Below are 11,003 nucleotides of genomic sequence, written 5' to 3'. Positions count from 1 at the left end.
CACTGGCTCACACATATTTAACCTTACGGCAGCCTAGTCTGGTTTGTCATCCAGAGCCTATTGGGGAATATGTGTGTGCAGGAAAAAATAGGTTATCATTTCTGATGCCTCATTTAGCTATTCTGAAATACTCACAGTATTATGCTGCCTCACCAGCCAGTATCATTCAGATTACAACTGGAGGAAAAAGCCTTTCTGCTTTTGATACAGTACGTTGAGCTTCATTAGCTTCTTCCAAGAAGACCATTCTTTGTTTAAAACCAACTTCTTTACTTAGAGCGCTAATAGAAACAAAAGCCAGATAAATCCAACACTGTAAAAAGAAATTATATTTTTATTGAGCAAGATATTCAAGACATTGCATTTGACAAGACACAGTGAAAAGACCATTTAAAATTAGTATTAATTTTCCAAGAGTTTACACTTTATGGGCAGAATAATGTGGTCACTAATATTTTAGTATCTTGCTAAGGTACATGGTTGTACTTACAACCATTCATTTAAAGATGGTTTCAAGTTAAGACAGCCTTGGGGGGTGGGGGGCAGAAGTGATTTTACAGTAACCCCACATTTATGACCAGTTGCAGCATTCTGCAGTCATGGGATCCCAATTTGTGACCTTCCCAGCTGATTTCTGACAAAAAAAAAATCAACTGGGAAAGTTGGATTTGCTTAACGACCGTGGTAAAAATGGTCATAAAATTAGGCCCGGTCATGTCATGACTTGATTTACAACCATCCAATTTATGACAAAAAGTTCCAGTTTCAATTGTTGTAAATTAAGGACTATCTATAAATGTCAAAACATTTTGAATTCTTGCCTCATTGCTACACATGGTTGACTCCTAAAGTTGATAGCATGCACTGAAGAATTTTTTAAAAAACGCTAAAAAGTAACCACATTCTCTCCAGATTTTTATTTCTATTGGCATTCCTTTAATTTTTTTTATAGGACAATTAGTATGACTCCTAAAATGTTATATCAGGAAATATTTACTAGGTTGCTGTCTCCTGGTATGCTCCAAATATGCTCAATTTTAACTTCCATATTCCACCAGCCATTTAACTGACACTGAGTAAGGAAAGGCTGAGATGGATTAGCACTCAGTGGGCAACAATACACTTCTTGTTCTCAGCTACACACCCACACACTCAAATAGATTGCAAATAGATTTCAATGTCAAACAATGACTTATTACTAAGATTTCTACATGACATTATTGGGGGGGAATTCATCCAGAGTCTTACCCATAGGAAATCCTGCTCTACTGAACCCAATTTTCAAGGAAAGAATCAGTAGCCCTAAATGTTGCTTAAATCCTGATAGTAGGCTGGATGAGTAAACAAGTTGAAATTAAATCCAGACTAATCGGAGCTGCTGTTGGTATGGAAAAAGTAGGACTTCTGGGATAGAGAGAAGCTTCCTCTGCACAAGGTTGCAGCCCCCAGAAGGAGCAGGTTGGGGTCTGGAAGTATCCCTCGATCTCCATCTGTCACAGGACTTGCAGACAGCAAATTTGGCAAGAAGAATGTTTGCACAGTTACAAGCCACTACATCAAATGCGACCCTTCCTGAGCCAGCTGGACTGTGGCAAAATTGACCATCTGCCTTAACTGTGTTGCGTGTGAGGCTATTCTTGAAAAGGGTCTAGAAATTGCAAATACTACCAAGCAGGGCAGCTAGGCTGCTGACCGCCATAGTGTATAGAATTCATATGATTCCTGTAATAAAGATCAATAATCGCTGGCGTTTTCTGGGAATAATTCAAGCATTCTTGTATAAATTTTTTTATAAAAATTGTGTTTAAACAAAAGGAATAATTCCAGGGCAATAATGACTCATAAAACGCTACACAGTTTAGAACTTGACAATCTATAGCCAGGTGTCAAACTTGATTTCATTGAGGGCCACATCAGGGTTGTGTTTGACCTCAGGGGGCTGGGATGGGCGTGACCAGCTCGACGTCACTCATGTCGGGGTGCCTGTGTTGGCCCAAGCGCTCTGCCAGAGAAAATGGGCTCCTGAGCTCCATTTTCGCTGAAAGAGGCATCACGGGCCAGTCCTTCGCTGTTTCCAGGGTGGCCCCGCGGGCCAGATCTAAGCACCCCACGGGCCAGATCCGGCCCCCAGGCCTTGAGTTTGACACCCCTGGTCTATGGGATCACCTCTCTTGCTATGAACTTGACTACTCAGATTAGCAGGAAAAACTGTTCTGAAGATGCACTATTGTCAAAGTTTCTACCATCTGGTACGTGAAAAGTGTCTTCTGCATGGTTCCAGGGTTTTTTTGTTTTTAAACTCTTTTACTTGTGTTGTTAAAAAGCTAATTCAAGCAAATAAATTCTCTTAGGGTCGTAATGGCTACATTTGATTTTGAGGAGGTGAGAGAGAGAGTGCCCTCAAAAGGCGAAGTTTGTGTGATGGACTACAGTGCAGTTGTAGTTACCCAGGAACACATTAGGAAAGAACGAGACAAGAGGCAGCCCAGTCCAGAGCTGGATAGGAGACAGAAGAAGAGAGTAAGAATAGCCACTGCTTAGGATCTCTGAAGTTATATCTGTTAAGGTAAGAGTAGTAAGGGTTTGGTCTGGCAAGATTTTGTCTATTGGGTGTAAGCAAATTAAGAATTGAACTGTAGCCAAATTGTTCTGTCAACCTTGGTCTTAGCCTAACCGGAGGGAGAGAAAATGGTAAAAAGTAAAAATCTAAGCAAACAACCAGTATCAGAATATCTTTTTAAAAATGCATTTTAGCATTGTACACTCCCCACTTATTGCAAGGAAACATTTTTCAGTACTTTAAAAACTACCGAATACACCATTCTAATCAGTAATGTTATATGTACAGAAGAGTGGCTGCGATTAAGCCGTAATGATCAATGCTTAAAAATGTAATACTGACTGACTTAATATTTACAATTGACTTAATATTTACATTTAATATTTTCAGCCCCTTGGTCTCAGGGCAGCAGACGTCATCCAATACTATAGTAGTCCAAGACTGGGTAACCAATGGCCTTCCAGATGTTGTTATGCTGCAATTTCTACCATCTCTCACTGGTGACCATAATGCCAAGTGCTGTTGAAAACTGGAGCTCAACAACAGTGAAGAAAGTCATTTACCTTTCATGGTTACACATAAGCACATTCAAATCAATGGTACAGGTTAGTTACAGATACCTTAACCCTCTCTGATTTCAGTGGGTTTTTTTTTTTAAGTGCGACTAAGTCTGGATCCAATGTAGTAATAACAACAAAAATAACAACAACGATCTACAAACAATCTGGAACCTAGATCGAATATTCAAAAATTAAAATAAAATCACAAAAGGTATGGAAAGAGAGGTAGAACAAAATGTTTCTTTAAAAATACCAATGTTGACCAAATAAAGGGTCAACAGATCACTTGGCGCAGAGAATTCCACATACTGGTGTCACACAAGGGCAAATAACAGGGTTCCTGAGGATCACTGCAGGGGACAGCCTCATGTGGCAATCTTGAATAATATAGCCGAATAAGCAGCACTTTGGATGATGCTCAGAAGCACGTCTAATCAATTAAATTGAAGAAAACTGAAGTTATGCATTAATTTAAACAAACCATACTTTAACTTGCATTTGTAACCTTGATGCATTCTTTAAATACTAAAGTCTGCACAGGCAACCTCCTATAAAAAGCATTAGAGAAAATCTAGAGATTAACAAGGGTGAATTCTTGATTTACTACACTTTGAAATTCCAAAGTTGCCTCCATACAATATAGTCTAGGATTTGTAGAGGAACAAAGATCGGTCTGTGTGGCTACTATCTATGTATCACATCTTTATTCCAGCATTCCATGTGATGTGACTTTTTTTTGTTTGTAGAAATATAAGGTTTCCCTTTCAAATCTAAGCACAGCAAACTCCCAAGCCAAAAAGGAACACAGCATCAAGGATGTGTTCAGCAGTGGGGGTCCAATCCAACTACCCTCTTTCTCTCTATGCCTTGATGAAACTTTGGAAAGAGTGCAATATATCTATTTATATATGTTTCGCACAGGCTAAGAATCTATATTAACACATTAATGATCATTTTAAAGCATTTTCCTCTAGTTACTAATAAATGTTTTACATTTCAAACTACAATGTTATTTTCTCATAAAATTGAAAAACGAATATTAAAATACATTAAGTCTTAGCTTTCTGGCATTTTTATACTTCTTGTAGCCTTATTAACCCCTGACCTCAGTCCTCTTGTTCTATATCCACTGCTCTTGGCTGTCACTTTTCTTTGTTGCTACACATTTTGAAATATTGAACATATAAGTACAAAGAGAATTTCAAAATCCTAAAATAAGTCCACTGCTTCTGGGCCCACAGATGACGACACACAGTTCTTCCAAAGCTACCATTTAGAGAGCAAAGACAATGCTAATATTAATAACCTATACAGAATTGTCTTTAGAATTTAAGTTTTCTGCCCAATATGGATTCTCTGGTGAGAAATAAGGTGCGATTTCTGATTGAAATTCTTCCCACAGTTGGGACACTTATACGGTTTCTCTCCAGTATGAAGCCGCTGATGAATAACAAGCCCAGAATTGAAGCTAAAACTTTTGCCACAATCCTGGCATGTGTATGGTTTCTGCCCTGTGTGAATGCCTTGATGAGAAATAAGGTGCGATCTCTGATTGAAGCTTTTTCCGCAGTCAGAACATTTATATGGTTTCTCCCCAGTGTGGATCCGTTGATGTATTACTAGACCAGAGTTGTAACTGAAGCTTTTCCCACAGTCGGGGCATTTGAAAGATTTCTCACCCATATGGGTCCTCTGATGCGAAAGGAGATGAGATTTTTGGCTGAAGCTCTTCTCACAGTTGGAGCACTTATATGGTTTCTCCCCAGTGTGAATTCGTTGGTGTATGATGAGCCCAGAGTTGTAACTGAAGCTCTTCCCACAGTCAAAGCATTTAAATGGCTTCTCACCTGTGTGGGTCCCATGGTGAGAAGTGAGATGGGATCGCTGGTTGAAGCTCTTGTCACAATCAGGGCACTTGTACGGCTTCTCTCCTGTGTGGATTCTCTGATGGACCATAAGCCCTGAGTGGTTGCGGAAAGTTTTTTCACAAATGATGCAGAGATACGGCTTCTCTCCTAAATGGAGAATTTGAGGTCTATTGATGCCTACATTCTGACAGAAGCTATTTTCCTGTTTTTTAGGGGTAATTTTACTTTCTCCGATGTGGATGAGTTGCTGGATCACTATTTGGTCAAGACGTTTTAAATTCCCCTCCTTGCACTGACCAGCTTTGCTTTGTGTTTTATCAGAAGCAGCTTTTTCTCTTCTCTCTGGCAGCACATTGTAGTGACTTACAGTCCCCCTTTCCTGTTTATATCTTTGAGAGCTACTCTCTTTAGATCCTCCTCTAAACATCACCTGCATTTCTACATGCTCTGGTTCTTCTTTTATGGATGTCTGCTTCTCAGTCTTGGTTGCCATCCCATCACCTGTTGAAGTAAATCAGATTTTAAACAAAAAAGATGGTTTCCAGTCTTTTCCATCCATAATGTTAAACAATGATAACATAGGAATAAAAAAAAAGAATCCATTAAAAGTTTAAATGACATTACTTATTGAATCTAACCCAAGAATAATCTCCAAAATTATGTTACAGCAAAAACAATGCCAGTTAGTAGAAATTTCAAATGCACAATTATATGCTGAGGAAGATAAAGCTGAGGTATAGAAAGCCAATACCATCTTTCCATTTTACTCCATTGATACATGCTGAAGGACGATTAGACAAAGAGTTGTATTTATTTTTTAAAACAATAACCAAAATAATAAGCACTCTGTTAGAGAATGTTTGCTTATCTAAGATTCCAGATTCAGAAACTGGAATTTCTGGTTAAGCAGGATCTTCTAAAGAAACTATTGTACACATAATTTCATACTCCAAATATCAGACTTAAAATTATCCATGGGGAATGGAAGTAAATTTTACTGGGGCTGCAATTCTGTGGTGTTGGAAAATGTGGGTAATTTCCAGTTTAGTTTATACCGAGAATATGCTTAATCAATCCCTATCTCCACATAAAAGCAAGAACATGTGCCATTCAGTTCAGCTAGAAAAAAATATGTGACATTATTAAACATCAGCAAATATCACATACAATTAATTGGCAAAACCCGGATCAAAATTAGAGAGAGACATAAACAAGAATTTACATTACAGGTAGTCCTCAACTTATGACCACAATAAGAATCAGAAAAATTGTTATTAAGCAGTGCAGTAATTGAGCAAGTCTTCATGTGACTGTATCTGATTTTATGACATTTTTTGCCACAGTCATTAAGTGAATCATCAGTCTTTAAGCAAGACGTCACATGACCACAACTTGCGACCACCTGCTGGCTTCTCCATTCACTTTGCTTGGATGTTGCAAGTGTCATAGTTACCAGACAGATGCCAAGCGCCTGAACCAAGGGTGGGTTCTACTTATCTTTACTACCAGTTCACAACAGGGCCAAGCATGCACAGAAGCGTCCTGATGATGTCAGGGTCGGTGGGCGGAGCCTCCCGCCAGTTTTACTACCGGTTCTATAGAACTGGTCCGACCCGGGGGCAATCCATCACTGGCCTGAACTACAATCACATGACCATGGGGGTGCTGTTACAGTCTTCAGTGCAAGGATCACTTGTAAGCTATTTTTTTCAGTACATTTGTTAACTTCAGTCACTAAAAGAATGGTCATTAAGAAGATTACCTGTATCTACAGTATATGTCTCTAGCTATATATCAAAGGGACACAGTCACTGGAAACTATACTGAGAGTAATTAGCGTAAGTCCGGAAGGAACTGGCCTTTGCTTATTGCAGCTTTAACTCCTTTAAGTACATAATATGAACAGACTACAAGTGGAAAGTAAGACACAAGGTGATCTAGTCTCAATTCTGCACCACAAAGGAAACAACTTGATGAAGATGATGTATGCAACATGTGGAAAGAGAGCTGAAATTCTCCCCCCATCTGCACTATTTTTCTTTGAAAATTCATTCTGAGACAGTATGAAAAATGCCTCTGAAAAGCACATAAGCATGTGCCATAAGCACATGCTTCAAAGCAGCAACTGTTTCTTGCCACAGTCAGTGGTGGGTTGCTATCGGTTCATACCGGATAGGGCGAACCGGTAGCGGTGGCGGGAGGCTCCACCCACCCACCTGGACACTTCTGCACATGTGTGAACCGGTAGCGGCAGGATTTGGAACCCGCCCCTGGCCAAAGTACTCTACAAATTAATATTCAATGGTACACTGTCACTGGACAAAACAAATAGCCTTCTTGGCAAAATCAGGCATCAATAAAAGCTTGTGCCCCCATAGGACCATCAGACATGTAGACCATTCATATTTCCTGAAAGATCACTTATAAACTGGAGCTTTTCACATTTATTTGTGATAAACATATAACACAAGGAATAATACAAATCCCCAGCCATTTAGTGAAAGCTCAGCAGCAGTTTGCAAATGAGTGTCTCTACTATACCTTTAGAGATAAACTGATACACATGCACCAACAGTAGTAGCATAGTAGTACTCCAAAAGAAAGATCATAATTAGATTTGTTGCCAAAGAGCTAAAACGTTAATGTGCCACCTTACAAATTGTATGAGCCAAACTCCTAACACTCATTTATTAATGAATTCTTTAGGGTGGAAGAATCCAAAAATTGTCTGAACCTCTTGTTCCTTGAATGGCAATCTGTCCAAGAAATTGACACTGCTGTATACCTCAAATGTTAAAATAAAAGGGAAAATCTTTTGGTGGAATGCTTGGATTACACAAAAGATTAATACTTTAAATCAGTTGATTACTAATGATGGTTTTAAATATTTTGAGAAATTGCCTTTTGACATTGATGTGTCTGCCTGCGTATAATATGATATATTCAGTTGAAACTTATGTTAATCAGTTTGGCTCAAATGCTTTAACAATCTCTAGGCTACCTATAATTTTAGCTTCATTATAAGATGCAGTGTTTGAACCCAAAAAGTGAAATGAAAGTCAGAAGTAATGAAATATTTGAAGCTGGAATGAAAAAATGCAAAATATACATCTTATGATTCATAAATAAAACATATTCATCAGAAAACATTATTTGGGATTTACTGTACCATTTAATTATTTTAAAAAAGGATAGACATTATGTTCCTTGATATGTGAAGGCCCTTTAACCCTTATGATTTGGTCTTGTTCTATCACAGCCTTGTTTGTGTTTACTAAAGTTTGTTTATGTAATATTGGAAAAAAATATTAAGGATCTCAAAGGGATATTGAATAATATCCTTAAAATGGGGTTTATTGTTTCATTAAGAATTTTGAGTTTGAGGTAAGGCGAAGAGGATAATTGTAAGTAATTGGACAGAAACATGCTTTCCTGATTTTATGGAAAGGATTCAGGACATGAATTACCTGTTTTTGAAAAGCCTTTGTTTTCTAAAAGTAAGATGAGCATATGTTGCGATATGGTCTATATTTAGTGATATGCTTAACAACTGGATTAATTTTCTATGTTTATTTATATTATATGGATTTTTCTGTTAGTTTTTTTCTGCTTTTGTCACATTTAGTTTATTTTAATCACTATAACAGATTTATCTTTTTTTTTTCACTACATAAACATTAAAGCATTGGGGGTGTTATGCAGACTTTTTAAATATTTCACCATTTCAAGTCAATTTTAAAAAGGCTGATCATGGAATATCCACCAGCTCATTGTCAATAATGTTGAGATAATCCTGTTTGTTTCCCAGTCTGAGATCTCACCTCTGTTGCGGACCTGATGATAGAGAAGAAATTATTGTTTCATATTGTTTTGTCTCAAATTGTTTAAATATTGTATATTTCCCAGTGTCATAAATAAAGTTCAGCCCCATCAATTAATTAAACAAATAAATAAAATGATCCATGTGGGACTAAGAGGCCGCTATTCGAGCAATTCCATTTATCATTCCAAATAGCTGAAATCTTAGTCAAAATGATTTTGGATTATTTGTTCAGGGTTTCTTTTCTCTTTGAGAAAATTCACATAGTCTAGAGCTTCTTTTCTTTGGGAAAGGAAGTAAGAGGAAATGTGATATATCTAAAACTATGCACTGGTAGAAAAGTTTTAGACTATTTCATACAATATCAGAATTCATTATTATTCCATGAAGCTAATTGGTGGAAGAAATATTTCACATACTTGAAATATTACTCTCTAGAATGGTACCCTCATGTCCATCAACTGCAGTTGCTGATACTAACAAAGGAGAATATTTGTAGCTCAGGGTTGACATGAGGGGTCCTTGGTGCACTGATGATGTTACCTAGTTTGGGTAATAAAACACCTGCAAGAAAACAAGCAAGCTCGGAGAGCACCAAGGACCCTCACGCAGTTGCTGAAAACGTATTATGCAAATTCAAAAAGGAGATAAGCACACCAGCAAAAGAAAAGCAAAAGCCCTTGAACTTAATTGCTTCAGTCTTGCAAATTGCTTGTTTACATTGACCTAGAGAAAGTAAAATCTGTCAAATAGAGCTCAACTCCTGATTGAGTTTTCTTAGCAGCAACATGGAGGTAATTTGACTGTGCCTTTCCTGGGATGCTTTTCAATTTCCCAGAATATTTTCTGGGGTGTTTCTCACACCCAACCCTGCTTAGCTTCCAAATCCAGACAAGGTCAGCCAAGGTCTGCATGATGATGTGTCAAATGAACCACCGACTGACTGACTGTCTATCCATTAATAACATCATCCATTGGGAAGCAGGAACAGTCAGCACCTGCTATTTCATTCTTCTTGTTGTAGGCTTCTCTCAACGCCTACAATCAATTGGCTGGCCATTGTCTGGGCTGGAATGCCAGATGAAGCAGATTTTGCCCACAGGGCTCTTTCAAAACAAAATACTCTATTCCCAAGCAACCCCCAACCTGACCAACCAAAAGAATGGCTCATCCTTCAGTTCGTGCCATTAAACAGGAACTCCGTGCTTCAGTTTAATTCACTAATATCAATAAAAAAATAATAATTTTTACAGAGTGCAGGTTCCAAGCAGAGAGGCAGGTTGAAAAATACCGGATACAAATCGATCCTGGTGGGAGAACCTAGTATAAAAGGTTTTCTGCGATAAGTATTTCTTCCCTACATTCCACCTTACAGTCTTTCTTTTACCTGACCCGCTGCCAGTTTATTCGGAGTTATCTCGGAATTGATGCTAGTCTTCACTCTGGTCGAGTGACGAAGCGTTGATTCGATGTCCGCCGGGCCACTTATCTCGGGTCCTATCTATCTCATAGCTTTCACGATGGCGGCAAATCTATTTACTACAGGAAGTTCATCCTCCTGGCTCAGCGGAGCGAAATGGAAAAGCCCTGATACTTCCTAGGAAACAGTAAGCGGAGCCCTCTCCTGGCAAGATGGGAGAGGGGCTTCTTCTACGCTGAAAAACACTTATTTTAGGTGCCGCCCAGGAGAAGCTTTTTAAGTTACCAACGCCTTTTTCTTCAGAGCTAGGAGTAAAAAAAAAATCATCCTGGGCAACTACTGTAAAAAGCTAGCGCATCGGGAGAAATTGTTTTGCCAGCTCCACGGATCGTTTTGAATTAGCAGGGAGCTTTATTGCTATTTACTGGCAGGTTACTACTACATTCAAAAACATAATTTCCGCCATGGCTCCTCTAAAAATTATGCTGAATATTCAGAAATCCATATTATGTTTCATTTGAATGTACTATAAGTACTAAGTACTATCCAGTCTGGTGGAGTGTGTGCGTGTGTGTGTAAATGGGCTATGTCTGTGTAAATCTGGGCAGGTTCATACCAGTAGGGAGTTTGGTGCAAAGGCCCCGCCTCGGATGTTACATGGATTAACGACAGTGGTGGGTTTCAAATTTTTTTACTACCGGTTCTGTGGGTGTGGAATGGCTTGGTGGGCATGGCAGGGGAAGGATACTGTAAAATCTCCATTCCCACCCTACTC

The 11,003-nt window shown here is 38.6% G+C and overlaps 1 protein-coding gene across 2 annotated transcripts; it reads right to left on the bottom strand.

Moving 5' to 3' along the window:
* Positions 1 to 316: 316 nt before the first annotated feature.
* Positions 317 to 10,857, bottom strand: LOC117673940 (uncharacterized). 2 transcript variants are annotated; one of them, XM_034431668.3, is made up of 3 exons: positions 10,196 to 10,302; positions 8,810 to 8,822; positions 317 to 5,489 (listed from the first exon to the last, which is right to left on the bottom strand). In XM_034431668.3, exon 3 carries the CDS (start codon positions 5,479 to 5,481, stop codon positions 4,450 to 4,452), a length of 1,032 nt encoding a protein of 343 aa, XP_034287559.2. In that variant the 5' UTR covers positions 5,482 to 5,489; positions 8,810 to 8,822; positions 10,196 to 10,302; the 3' UTR covers positions 317 to 4,449. The 2 variants fall into 2 exon arrangements, with proteins under 2 accessions (XP_034287559.2, XP_060540214.1); XM_060684231.2 differs by lacking the exon at positions 8,810 to 8,822 and having other exon boundaries at positions 10,196 to 10,857.
* Positions 10,858 to 11,003: the final 146 nt, after the last annotated feature.

The sequence above is a fragment of the Pantherophis guttatus genome, chromosome 2 (assembly GCF_059756535.1).
Source record: "Pantherophis guttatus breed Tessera chromosome 2, ASM5975653v1, whole genome shotgun sequence".
Classification (NCBI taxonomy): domain Eukaryota; kingdom Metazoa; phylum Chordata; class Lepidosauria; order Squamata; family Colubridae; genus Pantherophis; species Pantherophis guttatus.
Note: the sequence above shows the minus strand (reverse complement) of the source record. Positions and strands in the feature narration are given on the sequence as shown.